The sequence below is a fragment of the Oncorhynchus mykiss genome, chromosome 11, assembly GCF_057628025.1.
Source record: "Oncorhynchus mykiss isolate SJ-2025 chromosome 11, ASM5762802v1, whole genome shotgun sequence".
Classification (NCBI taxonomy): Eukaryota; Metazoa; Chordata; class Actinopteri; order Salmoniformes; family Salmonidae; genus Oncorhynchus; species Oncorhynchus mykiss.
In genome coordinates, this window is record NC_143032.1 from 17,580,645 (window position 1) to 17,597,850 (window position 17,206).

Below are 17,206 nucleotides of genomic sequence, written 5' to 3' on the forward strand. Positions count from 1 at the left end.
CTGGGTTCTGCAAACCGAACCTAATATGCGGCAACTTTAGAGCTGTCAAATGCACAAGCAGCTTCTGTCATTAGGCCTGTACCTAAATTGGACATTGCCATTGGCAGCACGGAGTCGCATTAAGAGAAATCCCATGCAGATAGAAATCCAAATGATTTTGTTTAATGAATGTCAATTTGAGTGTCATTATTTCCATATAACACATGAGTGGGATGGGTGTGGCTTTGTAACAATGATTAAGAGCAGCTGCTCATCAACTTGACAGCTCCAACTTAGTTAATATGGAGGACATGATCTGAATAACGTTGCCTACTTAACTGCAGATGAAGTCAGGAGAAAAAATGTTGTTTCATATCTGACCTACTTTACTTATTAACAAACCTGTAAAATGACGACTCAGCATTCTCTCTCTCACCCCTCTCCCTCCCTCAAACATGTTCTCTCTGACAAACACACATACCCAACATTGTGCCATCCTTGACTAGGTCCCCACCAGATGAATACACGGTAGCCCTGGATGTAAATACGGTCTTTATTGTACTGTACAGAGCTGAAAGCAAGACTGAGATGACTGACAGTAGCCTGGTGGCTAGATGTGGCATGACAACGAACATTAGATGGCTAAACTCACCAACAGACATTGGTGACGGCTGACGGCCTTGTCTTGGTGCTTTTAGTCTCCGTCTTCTCTGTGTGGGTTATGGTGTCCTTAGTGTGGAATTTTCCGAGACGATATACAAACATTTCACAACATTTTATAAAGCAATATAGAAAAAAAGAACAAAGAAAAATGAACCATGACAACAAGCTACAAAAATGGCAGTCATGACATCATCACACTGTATCCGGGTAACACCGGTATGAAGTAAACATTTGGAACGACTGATAGACATGATAAATAAATATGAATATCAAAAATATGTACATGTCTAAAAAAAGAAAGAAGGAAAATGACTGGCGCTGACATGGGTCTGTCTCTACCACTACGGTGCTGTGTAACCGCGTTGTGTCGCCAAGAGGAAGGATAGTGGCTGACTCCTGAAGGCACGGTGGGTTAAACCATTAAACACTGTACGACCAAGCCTCGAACCCTCACGCTCTACCACAAAGCCTTGTCCTATGGAACGCAGGCTACACCCCTCTATGCCACCGACCCTGTCTACACGCAAAAACAACACTTTCAACATAAGGTAAGATGTCTAGCCTTCTCTCGTTCTCATTGTGTCTCACGAGACAAACTCTCGGGATTAGAAGTTTCATGAGCGATCGAATTGATCAATCTTGGAAAACAAACACGAGAACATAAGACTGAAGTGTTTGGCAACAGAATACACACTGAAAGTTCACTCACAGGAAGGAAAGAAAGCCATCTGCCATGCAGAGTGTTTATCTATGTTTTCCCCATCATGCTTTGAGACATTCCTCTCCAGTCATCGATGAGGAGGAATTCTCGTTGATACAATCTAATGTCATAATTAAATTAAAGTAAACTTCTCTCTCATACATGTGCTGTGCTTAGAATTATTACATATACTATGTGAAATGTCTTGTAAATGTAGAGTACCAATGTCGCTGAATAAATAAACATATTCAAATATAAATAAAATATATTTATAAATAAAATCTATTTACAGCATGACTTTTGACATCCATGTTTCTGTAATAACTGGTTTGTGGGGTGTATATGGAAAATGAACATGTAAGCGTGACCAACAGAAATGTTAAACTTAGAAACAGATGATTTAACATAACCTGTCAGATCTCAGTTTAAAGTGGCAATCAGTTTGTGTCCCCTGCCCGTTTCCGTAAAAAGCTGAGGGATGGGGCTGGAGAAACTCTCAAATTCATAGACAGAGCTATGAATGCAAGGACTGACCATCCATGATATCAACATTATAGTTATAATCATGTTTTGAGGCTATATAGTGTTTGTTTACATTTACTTTGCTTTCAAACATTGGAGTAAAACAAGCTTATATTTCAGGTTCTGATGGGGTACGACTGTTGAACTAAGCTCATGAGACATTTATAAGTTACATTCTTCAAGAATCAATGGGTACATATAATGAATTTATAAGTCCAATAGTGGATGTGGCAACTCCTGATTGCCCCTTTAAAAAACAAACAAGTCTGTGCTAGTGTATGATCCAGTGGTTATTATTATTATTCATATACAGAGGTCAAATACATAAGTCAAATAACTTGAGCCGTGGTAATTGAGTTTGATTTAGTTTGGTACAATGGAGACAAGAGAATAGTCCCAAAAGTGCAAACTCCAAGCTGAATCAATGACATTTTGATGTACTTGAGATATGTATTTGCTCCAGATTTGTTATTATATATCTATTATGTATTCAAAGGACTCCTGACAACTCCCAAATACAATACAAAGAAGGACTCATCAGTTACTATGTACAGATTTAGTCTCTCAACGCAACGTTCCAATAGACTCTCTTCTCTCTTCTGCTTTTATGAAAAAAAAATCAGATTTCTGTACACCATTCTTTACCCACTTCTGCCCCCTCCTCCATTCAGTAGGGACACTATTGGATGACATCTCTCTCCATCTCTCCTGCGATTGGTCAATAGATGAAACTCCCACTCTCCAATTCTCATGTGATTGTTGGTTAGATACACAGCCACCCCTTCTCTCTCTCTGTCTTTCTATTGGCAGTTAGATGAACCACTCTTTCTTTGATTCGTCGATGGTCTCTGGGTTGGGGTCGGTGCCGATGATGGTGGTGTCAGCTGATTCGCCACTGGCTGGCTCCGCCACTTTCGACTCATTGGTGTGGTAGGAGCCCTTGTGACGGAACATGTAGCGAATCAGGAACGCCAGCGTGCACAGGATGGTGAAGATCACCACGGCAATGATACCTGGGGGCGGAGGTATAGAAGTACTTTTAGAAGTACATGTCATTTTATGAGAAAGAATATTGATATGGCCAGTTGAGGTTAGAGAACCAATTTATAGAGGAACATTTGTAATACATTTGTTGACATCATGTATGGGAGACACATTTGGAGACACTTATCTGCAGCGGAGGCGACTGAATGCCAAGAGATCAAGATCACATCTGGACCTGGCACAGAGTCATGTCTCTGTGGTACGCCTCTTTAAAGATAACAGATATGTGAATATGCTGAACATACCTCCTATAATAGCTGAGTTCCTGTTGACTCCATCTGGGATCACTCTCTCTTCATTAAATGGGAACTCTGCACCTGGAGACACACAGAGACAGGAAATACAGATCACATCAGCCATACAGACACACATACACACGCTCGGACATGCACACACGTGCACGTGCACACACCACTGTCATTCAACTTTAATGAATCCACACCAGGCCAAGCTGTCCAGTCTCCCACTAATTGGCTTTTATCCCTCCCGATGGAGAAATCTGTCAGGTAGACGAGTGGAGAGAGAGAGCGAGAGAGAGAAGAGAGAGAGAAAGAAAGAGAAAGAGGTGACAGGGATTGGAGAAAGGCAAGAGAGAGTTGGTTGATGATAGACGATAGAGAGAGAGAGAGAGAGAGAGAGAGAGAGAGAGAGAGAGAGAGAGAGAGAAGAAGAGGAGTAAGAAGAGACCGTGAGACTGATGAATCTGCTCTGTCAGTTTTGCTTCTGGCTCCTGGATCAATAGATGTGATCGACCAGAAACAGAGACAGAGACAGACAAGTAGAGACAACCATTCCACTGGATCACAAGGAAGACTGCAGCACCCACAATATGATAATGTGTGTGTGTGCCTGCTTTTCCTGCAGAAATGTTTGTATGTGTGTGTGGGTATCGTACCTGAGTCCAGGCGCCAAGGATCGGTTGCAGCAGACATTGGTGGGATGGTGAGAGGCGAGGCTCCACAGTTAGATTCTACCAGCTTACCCTGGTAGGACACTGGCACAGACTGTCTGTCTGTCGGTTTGTCTGGATGTCTGTCTATCGGTCTATCTGCTACAAGGTTTCTTAGGGCTGTTTTCAGGGGTGTGACTCCGTTGAACTGGACGCGTGACAGACAGCCTATGAACCCTGGAGTGTTATAACGCTCTATAAGCGCTGGGTCTATCACGCCGGTCTCTGAGGAGAGAAAGAGAGAGAGAAACAGAGCGAGGCAGATAGTGGTTTGAGTTTTAACAAGATTGTATTTTACGATACAAAACTTTAAGGCAGCACCCAGTATTAATAGTCCAAAGCAGAAGGCTGAGAAATGAGGAGAGGAAGGAAATGTACATAATCAGCACTTATATTTCCAGCAAACCAACTGCAGCAGAGTGTACAGTAAGCCACTGGCCACAGCACTTTCTTCCTACCAGCTATCAGACACCTGCATCAGCACATTTACAGGGAAATCATCAAGACATCACCACCATGGGATACAACACACACGCACACACACACGCACACACACACGCACACACACACACGCACACACACACACACGCACACACACACGCACACACACACGCACACACACGCACACACACACACGCGCGCACGCATGCACACACACACGCACGCACGCACGCACGCACACGCACACACACGCACACACAAACAACGTCATTAGAATGTGTGAGCAGGTTTTTAAATCAGTTGCAATGACTAATCTTCCGTGCTGTTAGAGACAGGAAAGAAGGGGAGGAAGAGAGAGACAGACAGACAGACAGACAGAAGAGCTGGTTTGCAGTACCTTTTTTGGAAAGTAGTACCTATTCAGTATGTTAATTGGGACAGAAGAGCCCGTACACTAAAGATTCTCAGAAGGAGACATAAGACTTAAGAGCTAGTGTAGCCTGAACCTTTAAACACACCTTCTTCAAGGAAAGAAGAAGACACGTTATTTCCAAAAAACAGAGCAACAAGGGACACAAGCAACAAGGAGTAGTCCAAGGAACCACCCAACTCAGAGGATAGGAAAAGAGCAACAAGAAAGGACACACAGCCATCAGCAGGCAACAAGATCAAGGAATCCACTCAGGACCAGAGAATACAAGGCCATCTCTTCTCCTTTGTTCTGCTCGATGTGGCCTAGCCAATGGTCAAAGACTTTGCCCACAAACTGAGTATAACACTCTTAATATTTACACACACCGAGGTCTCTCTTCTCGTCTTTCATTCTATTTCATTCTACATGATCACTCTCATTATGTTTGCAAATATTTTGATGAGCGTTATTAAGTGTTGATTGTATAAAGAACTTGTGTTTGTCTTGTTATTCTGGTAAAAAGCTCCAATTGATTCTCAAAGAATTAAGAATTATTACTAAAATAAAGTCAGTTCTTAGAGGACCATTTCGTCCAATAACTGGACTGGGACTCATTAATAATATCATAGTAAGAAGTGTATACACTACCTTACATGGGCTTATACTGTGTGTATGTACTGTTGGGCCCTTTGGCCACACACCCTGAACAGGAAAAACACAGGACCCAAGTTAGAGTCTGTAGAATAGGGCCAGGAGGTTTTACGGTCAGTCAGGGAAAACAGATAACATTACAATAACACACAAACTCCCTTCACTCGTTCTCCACTATCTTTCTCCACCTCCCTGCTCCTTTCACCTTCTCTGTCTCTCTCTCTTCTCTGTCTCTCTCTTCTCTGTCTCTCTCTTCTCTGTCTCTCTCTTCTCTGTCTCTCTCTTCTCTGTCTCTCTCCCGTCTCTGTCTCTCTCTCTTCTCTGTCTCTCTCTTCTCTGTCTCTCTCTTCTCTGTCTCTCTCTTCTCTGTCTCTCTCTTCTCTGTCTCTCTCCCGTCTCTGTCTCTCTCTCTTCTCTGTCTCTCTCTTCTCTGTCTCTCTCTTCTCTGTCTCTCTCACGTCTCTGTCTCTCTCACGTCTCTGTCTCTCTCCCGTCTCTGTCTCTCTCCCGTCTCTGTCTCTCTCCCGTCTCTGTCTGTCTCTTTTCTGTCTCTCTCCCGTCTCTGTCTCTCTCCCTTCTCTGTCTCTCTCACGTCTCTGTCTCTCTCCCGTCTCTGTCTCTCTCCCGTCTCTGTCTCTCTCCCGTCTCTGTCTCTCTCCCGTCTCTGTCTGTCTCTTCTCTGTCTCTCTCCCGTCTCTGTCTCTCTCCCTTCTCTGTCTCTCTCCCGTCTCTGTCTCTCTCTTCTCTGTCTCTCTCTTCTCTGTCTCTCTCACGTCTCTGTCTCTCTCACGTCTCTGTCTCTCTCCCGTCTCTGTCTCTCTCCCGTCTCTGTCTCTCTCCCGTCTCTGTCTGTCTCTTCTCTGTCTCTCTCCCGTCTCTGTCTCTCTCCCTTCTCTGTCTCTCTCCCGTCTCTGTCTCTCCCGTCTCTGTCTCTCCCTTCTCTGTCTCTCTCTTCTCTGTCTCTCTCACGTCTCTGTCTCTCTCACATCTCTGTCTCTCTCCCGTCTCTGTCTGTCTCTTCTCTGTCTCTCTCCCGTCTCTGTCTCTCTCTCTTCTCTGTCTCTCTCCCGTCTCTGTCTCTCTCTCTTCTCTGTCTCTCTCTTCTCTGTCTCTCTCTTCTCTGTCTCTCTCACGTCTCTGTCTCTCTCCCGTCTCTGTCTCTCTCCCGTCTCTGTCTCTCTCCCGTCTCTGTCTGTCTCTTCTCTGTCTCTCTCCCGTCTCTGTCTCTCTCCCTTCTCTGTCTCTCTCCCGTCTCTGTCTCTCTCCCGTCTCTGTCTCTCTCCCGTCTCTGTCTCTCTCCCGTCTCTGTCTCTCTCCCTTCTCTGTCTCTCTCCCGTCTCTGTCTATCTCCCATCTCTGTCTGTCTCTTCTCTGTCTCTCTCCCGTCTCTGTCTCTCTCCCGTCTCTGTCTCGCTCACATCTCTGTCTCTCTCCCGTCTCTGTCTCTCTCCCGTCTCTGTCTCTCTCCCGTCTCTGTCTCTCTCCCGTCTCTGTCTCTCTCCCTTCTCTGTCTCTCTCCCGTCTCTGTCTCTCTCCCGTCTCTGTCTCTCTCCCGTCTCTGTCTCTCTCCCGTCTCTGTCTCTCTCCCTTCTCTGTGTCTCTCCCGTCTCTGTCTCTCTCCCGTCTCTGTCTCTCTCCCGTCTCTGTCTCTCTCCCGTCTCTGTCTCTCTCCCTTCTCTGTCTCTTTCCCGTCTCTGTCTCTCTCCCGTCTCTGTCTCTCTCTCGTCGCTGTCTCTCTCCCGTCTCTGTCTCTCTCCCGTCTCTGTCGCTCTCTCGTCTCTGTCTCTCTCCCTTCTCTGTCTCTCTCCCGTCTCTGTCTCTCTCTCGTCTCTGTCTCTCTCCCTTCTCTTCTCTGTCTCTCTCTTCTCTGTCTCTCTCCCGTCTCTGTCTCTCTCCCGTCTCTGTCTCTCTCCCGTCTCTGTCTCTCTCCCTTCTCTGTCTCTCTCCCGTCTCTGTCTCTCTCTTCTCTGTCTCTCTCCCGTCTCTGTCTCTCTCCCGTCTTTGTCTCTCTCTCGTCTCTGTCTCTCTCCCGTCTCTGTCTCTCTCTTCTCTGTCTCTCCCTTCTCCTCTCTGTCTCTCTCCCGTCTCTGTCTCTCTCTCGTCTCTGTCTCTCTCCCGTCTCTGTCACTCTCCCGTCTCTGTCTCTCTCCCGTCTCTGTCTCTCTCTTCTCTGTCTCTCCCTTCTCTTCTCTGTCTCTCCCTTCTCTTCTCTGTCTCTCTCTTCTCTGTCTCTCCCTTCTCTTCTCTGTCTCTCTCTTCTCTGTCTCTCTCTTCTCTGTCTTTCCCTTCTCTTCTCTGTCTCTCTCCATCTCTGTCTCTCTCCCGTCTCTGTCTCTCTCTTCTCTGTCTCTCTTCCGTCTCTGTCTCGTCTCTGTCTCTCTCCCGTCTCTGTCTCTCTCTTCTCTGTCTCTCTCCCTTCTCTTCTCTGTCTCTCTCTTCTCTGTCTCTCTCGTCTCTGTCTCTCTCCCGTCTCTGTCTCTCTCCCGTCTCTGTCTCTCTCCCTTCTCTGTCTCTCTCCCATCTCTGTCTCTCTCCCGTCTCTGTCTCTCTCTTCTCTGTCTCTCTCCCGTCTCTGTCTCTCTCTTCTCTGTCTCTCTCCCGTCTCTGTCTCTCTCTCGTCTCTCTCCCGTCTCTGTCTCTCTCTTCTCTGTCTCTCCCTTCTCTTCTCTGTCTCTCTCCCGTCTCTGTCTCTCTCTCGTCTCTGTCTCTCTCCCGTCTCTGTCTCTCTCCTGTCTCTGTCCCTCTCCCGTCTCTGTCTCTCTCTTCTCTGTCTCTCCCTTCTCTTCTCTGTCTCTCTCTTCTCTGTCTCTCCCTTCTCTTCTCTGTCTCTCTCTTCTCTGTCTCTCTCTTCTCTGTCTCTCTCTTCTCTGTCTCTCCCTTCTCTTCTCTGTCTCTCTCCCGTCTCTGTCTCTCTCCCGTCTCTGTCTCTCTCTTCTCTGTCTCTCCCTTCTCTTCTCTGTCTCTCTCCCGTCTCTGTCTCTCTCTCGTCTCTGTCTCTCTCTTCTCTGTCTCTCTCTTCTCTGTCTCTCTCCCGTCTCTGTCTCTCTCTTCTCTGTCTCTCTCCCGTCTCTGTCTCTCTCTCGTCTCTGTCTCTCTCCCGTCTCTGTCTCTCTCTTCTCTGTCTCTCCCTTCTCTTCCTTTCTTTGTCTCGCTTTATATTTCTATTATTTTTGTTGTGTATCCGTCGGTGGAGAGCTTTGAGTGTTTTGAAAAGTATTCAAAAGATCAAATGTATTGTCATTACTCTTTCTCTCTCTGTGTCTCTCGTTCCACTCCTCCTCCTCAGGCTTCAAAGAATGGAGGAGGTTCAAACGCAACGTTAACACAGAGGGGGGGGGGGGGGATGCAGCAGAAAAACAGACTAACAACCTCAAACACACAGAATATTGAGTGTGTGTGAGTGTGTGTGTGTGTGTCTGTGCTTGTGTGTGTGTGTCTGTGCTTGTGTGTGTGTGTGTAACTGGATCTCCTACAGACACAAGATACCAGATTTCTCTCTGCGGCGATAATGTTTGACAGATTCAGGCTAGGTATCAGAATGTGTTGTGTGTGTTTAGTGTGTGTGTGTGTAACTGGACCTCCTACAGACACGAGATATACAGATTCAGGCTATGTATCAGAGTGTGTGTGTGTGTGTTCAGATCTAAGGCACTGTCCAGAGCTGACAGATTAATGAGCCTTTGGTCATCCGTTCCAATCCCACAATGCAGTGCATGGCTGGAGAAACGCTTTGATATCAGGTCACTGCTGATGGCCCTGTCAAAGGAGCTACACACACACACACACACACACACCACACACACACACACACACACACACACACACACCACACACACACACACACACACACACCACACACACACACACACACACACACACACACCACACACACACAATACACACACACACACACACACACACACCACACACACACACACACCTTGTTTAGGAGAGATAACGTGCTGCTTGAGAGGAAGCTTATGGAGATACTGGCTGTCCAGGATGTGTGTGTGTGTTTTCGCTTGTGCCTGTGTTGCTTCACTGCCTCAGAATAAGCACTGATAACATTCTCATGAATATACAATGAATATGAGTATGATTCGCCTCTTTTCATGATCTGCTTGTATTACTAAACATGTGTTCTCCCTCTCTCTTCTGCCTCTCTCTTCTCCCTCTCTCAGCAATATTACTGAGCATATGCACATCTCTCAGAGAGTGGACTTGAATACTAATAAGATACTGATATAACACTTAAAGGCTCAGGCTGGTCCACTAATAGGCTGGTCCCAGGTATTAAGCTTTGCCATACAGGCTTGTCTTGGCATAATCAACAAGACAGACAATCAGACCGTCTCTGACAGAAATACTGACTGACGGACAGACGATCAGACCGACAGACAGACAGACAGACAGACTGACGGTCAGACAGACAGCCTGACAGACGGTCAGACGGACAGCCAGACAGACGGTCAGACAGACAGACAGACGGTCAGACAGACAGACAGACAGACAGACAGACGGACGGACAGATGGTCAGACAGACAGACAGACAGACAGACAGACGGACGGACGGACAGACAGACAGACGAACTGACAGACGGTCAGACAGACAGACAGACAGACGGTCAGACAGATGGACAGACAGACAGACGGATAGCCAGACAGACGGTCAGACGGACAGCCAGACAGACGGTCAGACGGACAGACAGACAGACGGACAGACAGACAGACGGTCAGACAGACAGACGGACGGACAGACAGATGGTCAGACAGACAGATGGTCAGACAGACAGACAGACAGACAGACAGACAGACAGACAGACAGACAGACAGACAGGAGTTGGCTGAGGCCCAAAAAGATTGAACCATGCTAATCATACTCTTCCAATGTGACACAAACATGATTGTGCCTGTGGACCAGCCTGTTCCTAACAGCCCTTCTAGGCTTAGCTCTCCAGTTCCCCACGACCTGTAACTCCTGTTACGGCTGAATGTAGATGACTGTTCTATTTCAGTAATGACACCAGCACAATGCATCAGATCTACGTCATACACACCAGTGGAGGCTGCTGAGGGGAGGACGGCTCATAATACTGTCTGGAACGGAGCCAATGGAATGGCATCAAACACATGGATACCATTCCAGTTATTCCGCTCCAGCCACTACCACGAGCTTGTTCTCCCCAATTAAGGTGCCACCAACCTCCTGTGATACACACCAGTTGGTTGGTCCCTTTGGTCCAATGAGAATTGATAAAAATGTATTGGGAGGAACTGCGAATACAAGAGCTGACCGGAGCTGTTATTGGGTGAGAAAAGCGGGATGATGGGGGAAAGGGGGGTAAGAGGGAGGGAGCGATTGGTTGAGGATGAGGAGAAGGACAGGTGGAGGGAGGACAAAGGTGGAGAGAAAGGGATGTGAGTGGTTGATAGAAAGGGGGGAGAGGGGACAGTGAGAGGGGAAAAGGGGTGATGAGAGAAGCACTTAAATGGAGGGACGACCAGAGGAGAGAAAGGGTGAAAGGATCAAACAGGGTTACCATGGCAACAAATGGAAGCTTAAGGCAGAACGAGAGAGTAAGAGAGAGCGAGAGAAAAAAGAAGAAGGGAAAAAAAGAAAGAAGGGCATGAGAGGGATGGAGAGAGAGAGAGAGACTAAAAGGAGGATTGGTAATAATGAGAAACAAAATGATCCTAGCTGTGTTCGTATACCCATACTAACCTACTGTATACTACATACTTAATGAGTATATACTACATAATATTTTCTATTAGTTCATTTTAGTATACTGAAAACAAACAGTATGTTTTCAGTTGAGTGTACTAGCTCTCAGCCTGTCTACCGGAACTTGATGCTGTTGTTATGTAACCTCTTGCTAGCTAGTTAGCATGACAAATGACTAGTTAGACATTTTACGACTTCGGGTGTGTTCTTAAATTCAATCTGGAGTGCCAGAGTACGCTCATACATTCAGAGCATTGTCAGATTGTCCGTTTGTAAATCAAGAGTGTTTCGCTCTCGTAGCACACACTGGACGCTCGGGCCAGGGAGTAGGGTTGATTTGAGCGTTCTAACGGCAGTCAAGCGCCCAAGCTAACATTAGCTAGCTTGCTAGCTAGCTTCTTCCAGACACAAATGAGAGAACACCTCTCATTTCTCTGGCGATTTGACTCGCCCTAGCAGAGCTGGTTAGGCAGTTTTCATGTTATCCAGAGCGTTGGTGACTGTAACTGTGCTGCTGGCAACAATTTAATTACGCTTTTTTGCCCATGTTTACTGACACCGGCCATATTCAAAGAGTGTTGAGCACTCATAAATTCATTATTCTGCGCTCTGGTACACAGACCAGAGTGCTCTGATATCGGAGTAGATAACCGGAGCGAATTTAGAAAGCACCCGAATGTCCATTGAGAACGCCCAACGACTATACCATTAGCTAAGCTAAGAATGACGGGCATAATCAAGTCAATAAATGCTGGGTAGTTACTGTAGTTAGATATCATATAGTTTATATACTGGCAAGTTTGATGTATAAGTAGCCAACTAACGTTAGGTAGCTAGCTAACAACATACCGGTACATACTGGATGTAATGATATGCTATGTGGTTCGTAAGGAAAGTGTAGTTAACAAATTGTTAGCCAATATAACATGTATCGTAACATATTTGAAAAGTCATTACTTTATTACATTGCTCAACATTTTCTTAACATTCGTCATAATTAGTTAAAGCAATGAATTTGTATCCGCTCTCGTTGTACTTTGACTGCATATTTTCCGCCATTTTCTTCAAATTTCGAAACGATGTGAAGCCACGCCCATTTCCTGAGGAATTGCATTGTGGGCCCTAATGTACAAAAATACTTCATATTTTGGTGAATTTAGTACGACATCCGGGAACTTTTGACTAACTATATCCATACTATGACCAATAAGCATGCTATATACTCAATTCACCTCACAAATTATATGGTTAGTGCAGTTAGCATGAGTAATCGAACACAGCTCCTTTCTATTCTAACCCTTGATGAGTAACACACACACACGCACGCACACAGCCAGTCACGCTCTCACACAATAGAGCGTAACAGACATACCACCGCCTCAAAGAGAACAGAGAGATGCTACTAAAGCACACTGATCAGGGAGAGAGAGAGAGAAACAGAAAGAAAGGGGAAAAGAGAGAAGGCTAAAGAGAGGATGGATGAATGTACTGTCTAGGAGGTGGTAACTGCACCTGTCCTTGTAATGCCCTCCTACTGCAGTCTACCTGCCTACACACACACACAACTTACACACCCCTGGGAATATGCAAGGACACACATGCACGCACGCACACGCAAACACGCGGACACACACACACACACACACACACACACACACACACACACACACACACACACACACACACACACACACGTCACCCATATACAACACACACAACGTCTTCTTCAATGTAGAAAGCCTACATGCTAGTCTCACTTCAACTTCCTTATAAATACACACATGGGCACACACTGCCAGTATAAGGCATACAAAACTCCCACCACAGAAGATCCTAACCCAGCCAGCCATACACTATACTGTACCATGACGAAAATAAATTGCAAACAATACCAACGAGGGAATTACCAGACAAATAAAATAAGATTCAAAAACACATTTCAATCAAACCCAATTGAAATTAAATTAATTTAATCAAATTAGAAAATGTCTCTCTCTCTCAAGCACGTATGTTCACACGTATGCGCGCGCGCACACACACACACACACACACACACACACACACACACACACACACACACACACACACACTTCTATTTTTCTTGTAGATGAAGGTAACATTACCTGTCAGACTTCTAGTCAGTGTATCTTTGTAGACCCGGTTTCTTTTGTTTAGTTTTTTCTCTCTGACCGAGATCACTGCTGCAGGCGAGTGGTTCTCCTAGCCTTGTTTCCCAGATGTACTTGTTTTCTCTCTCTGCAGTGTCTGTCGTGCTCTCACTGTGCAGCACAGTCCCACCCCCATTCACACACAGAGCCAAGGGAAAGCCTGGTGTCTGGATTATTGTAGATATGGATCAGGAATCCATAGTGTACTAGCCATAGACACATCCACAGAAGGATATGAGAAAAAAGGCAAAAAAGCAGATTGTGACCTCATCCACACACACACACACACACACACACACACACACACACACACACACACACACACACACACACACACACACACACACGCTGAGAGAGACCAGAGTGATATATAAAACAGATATATCAGTATTAGAGGACACAGAGATGATATAGACTACAGAACACACTGCCTCAGCAGACACACAGAGATTATATAGACTACAGAACACACTGCCTCAGCAGACACACAAAGATGATATAGACTACAGAACACACTGCCTCAGCAGACACACAGAGATTATATAGACTACAGAACACACTGCCTCAGCAGACACACAAAGATGATATAGACTACAGAACACACTGCCTCAGCAGACACACAGAGATTATATAGACTACAGAACACACTGCCTCAGCAGACACACAGAGATTATATAGACTACAGAACACACTGCCTCAGCAGACACGCAGAGATTATATAGACTACAGAACACACTGCCTCAGCAGACACACAGAGATTATATAGTCTACAGAACACACTGCCTCAGCAGACACACAGAGATGATATAGACTACAGAACACACTGCCTCAGCAGACACACAGAGATTATATAGACTACAGAACACACTGCATCAGCAGACACACAGAGATTATATAGACTACAGAATACACTGCCTCAGCAGACACACAGAGATTATACAGACTACAGACACACTGCCTCAGCAGACACACAGATATAAACATCACCATCCATTATCAAAATAATTACCTTTAAGAAAATGTCTATTTCAAGCACAGTCTATACAGTACCAGTCAAAAGTTTGGACACACTCATTCAAGGGTTTTTATTTATTTATACTATTTTCTACATTGTAGAATAATAGTGAAGACATCAACACAATGAAATAACACATATGGAATCATGTAGTAAACAAAAAAGTGTTAAACAAATCAAAATATATTTTAGATTCTTCAAAGAAGCCACCCTTTGCCTTGGTGACAGCTTTGAACACTTATGGCATTCTCTCAACCAGCTTCACCTGGAATGCTTTTCCAACAGTTTTGAAGGAGGCCAGGTCATCTGATGCAACACTCGATCACTCTCCTTCTTGGTCAAATAGCCCTTACACAGCCTGGAGGTGTGTTGGGTCATTGTCCTGTTGAAAAACAGATGATCGTCCCACTAAGCGCAAACCAGATGGGATGGCGTATCGCTGCAGAAAGCTGTGGTAGTCATGCTGGTTAAGTGTGCCTTGAACTCCAAAATAAATCACTGACAGTGTCACCAGCAAAGCACCCCACACCATCACACCTCCTCATCCATGCTTCACGGTGGGAAACACACATGCAGAGATCATCCGTTCACCTACTCTGAGTCTCACAAAGACACGACGGTTGGAACCAAAAATCTATAATTTGGACTCCTCAGACCAAAGAACATATTTCCACCGGTCTAATGTCCATTGCTTGCGTTTCTTGGCCCAAGCTTGTCTCTTATTCTTATTGGTGTCCTTTAGTAATGGTTTCTTTGCAGCAATTCGACCACGAATGCCTGATTCACGCAGTCTCCTCTGAACAGTTGAAGTTGAGATGTGTCTGTTACTGAACTCTGTGAAGCATTTATTTGGGCTGAAATTTCTGATGTGCCGTTAACTGTAAATAACCTATCCTGTGTCGGTCTTCAACAAAATCCAGTTTCATCATCGTGCTCGATGGTTTTTGCGACTACACTTGAAGAAACTTTCAAAGTCCTTGAAATGTTTTGTATTGACTGACCGACTGACTGATGTCTAAAAGTAATGATGGACTGTGGTTTCTCTATGCGTATTTTAGCTGTTCTTACCATAATATGGACTTGGTCCTTTACCAAATAGGGCTATCTTCTGTATACCCCCTACCTTGTAACAAAACAACTGATTGGCTCAAATGCATTAAGATGGAAAGAAATTCTACAAATTAACTTTTAACAAGGCACGCCTGTTGATTGAAATGCATTCCAGGTGACTACCTCATGAAGCTGGTTGAGAGAATGCCATGAGTGTGCAAAGCTGTCATCAAGGCAAAGGATGGTTACTTTGAAAAATCTATTTTTTTGGTTACTACATGATTCCATGATTGCTATTTCATAGTTTTGATGTAAAAATAAAAATAGTAAAATAAAGAAAAACCCTGGAATGAGGAGGTGTGTCCAAACTTTTGACTAGTAGTGTATATCAGAAGATATCCAACAGTTCTCTGTTTAAAAAAACGTATTATGGCTGTAGGGGCAGTATTGAGTAGCTTGGATGAAAGGTGCCCAGAGGTGCCCAGAGTAAACGGCCTGCTCCTCAGACCCAGTTGCTAATATATGCATAGTATTATTAGTATTGGGTAGAAAACACTCTGAAGTTTCTAAAACTGTTTGAATGATGTCTGTGAGTATAACAGAACTCATATGGCAGGCAAAAACCTGAGAAGAAATCCAAACAGGAAGTGAGAAATCTGAGGTTGGTCGATTTTCAACCCAGCCCCTATTGAATTCACAGTGGGATATGGATGAAGTTGCACTTCCTAGGGCTTCCACTCAACCGTCTTTAGAAACTTGAATTAGACGTCTACTGCTCAATGGGAGCTGAATGAGCCAGGTGTTTGGCAGAGAGCCAGGTCCTGGTCACGCGCAATTCACATGATAGCGACCTGCGTTCCTTGGCTTCTCTACACACAAAGTATTTCTCCGGTTGGAACTTTATTGAAGATTTATGAAAACAACACCTTAAAGATTGATTCCATACTTAGTTTGACAAGTTTCTTCGACCTGTAATATAACTTTTTGAAGTTTTCGTCCGACGTTCGGATGGACCTGCACGAGCGTCTGGATTTGTATACTAAATGCACTAACAAAAGTAGCTACTTGGACATAAATAATGGACATTATCGAACAAATCAAGCATTTATTGTGGAACTAGGATTCCTGGGAGTGCATTCTGATGAAGATCATCAAAGGTAAGGGAATATTTATAATGTGATTTCTGATTTCTGTTGACTCCAACATGGCGGATAATTGTATTTATTTTCTGAGCGCCGTCTCAGATTATTGCATGGTTTGCTTTTTCCGTAGTTTTTTTGAAATCTGACACAGCGGTTGCATTAAGGAGAGGTATATCTATAATTCCATGTGTATAACTTGTATTTTCATAAATATTTATGATGAGTATTTCTGTTGAATTGATGTGGCTATGCAAAATCACTGGATGTTTTTGGAATTAGTGAACTTAACACGCCAATGTAAACTCAGATTTTTTTATATAAATATGAACTTTATCAAACAAAACATACATGTATTGGGTAACATGAAGTCCTATGAGTGTCATCTGATGAAGATCATCAAAGGTTAGTGATTAATTTTATCTCTATTTGTGCTTGTGCTGCCATCCTGTTAGAAGGTAACAGATTATTTTATTACAATGGTTAAATTGGATTTTCATTGTGTTCAATGGTGTTATTTGCCCCCTAGTGGAGCTTTCTGGTACTTAGAAAGACTACGCAAACAGGAAGTAGAGAATTTGTTCTGCACGCATAGAAGCAGCTACAAACAACGCTACGGTGCAGGTCTTCAATGTAGTTATTTCTTGTCACGGTCACGCTTCAGCCTTGGAAAATATTTGTTTGTAAGTTCGATTCAAGCATTTAGCTAATGATGATAATCTTGTTATTGATAGAGTTGCTTACATGT

The 17,206-nt window shown here is 44.5% G+C and overlaps 1 protein-coding gene across 2 annotated transcripts in view; it reads right to left on the bottom strand.

Annotated features, from left to right (window-relative positions):
* Positions 1 to 518: 518 nt before the first annotated feature.
* Positions 519 to 17,206, bottom strand: part of cntnap2a (contactin associated protein 2a) — a 262,480-nt gene continuing 245,792 nt past the window's right edge. For both annotated transcript variants that reach the window (XM_036935092.2, XM_090189632.1), the window contains 3 exons: positions 3,804 to 4,082; positions 3,154 to 3,225; positions 519 to 2,877 (listed from right to left, as the gene is read on the bottom strand). In XM_036935092.2, the coding sequence (XP_036790987.2) occupies positions 2,675 to 2,877; positions 3,154 to 3,225; positions 3,804 to 4,082 (554 nt within the window). In that variant the 3' untranslated portion in view covers positions 519 to 2,674. The remainder of the gene's footprint in view (positions 2,878 to 3,153; positions 3,226 to 3,803; positions 4,083 to 17,206) is intronic.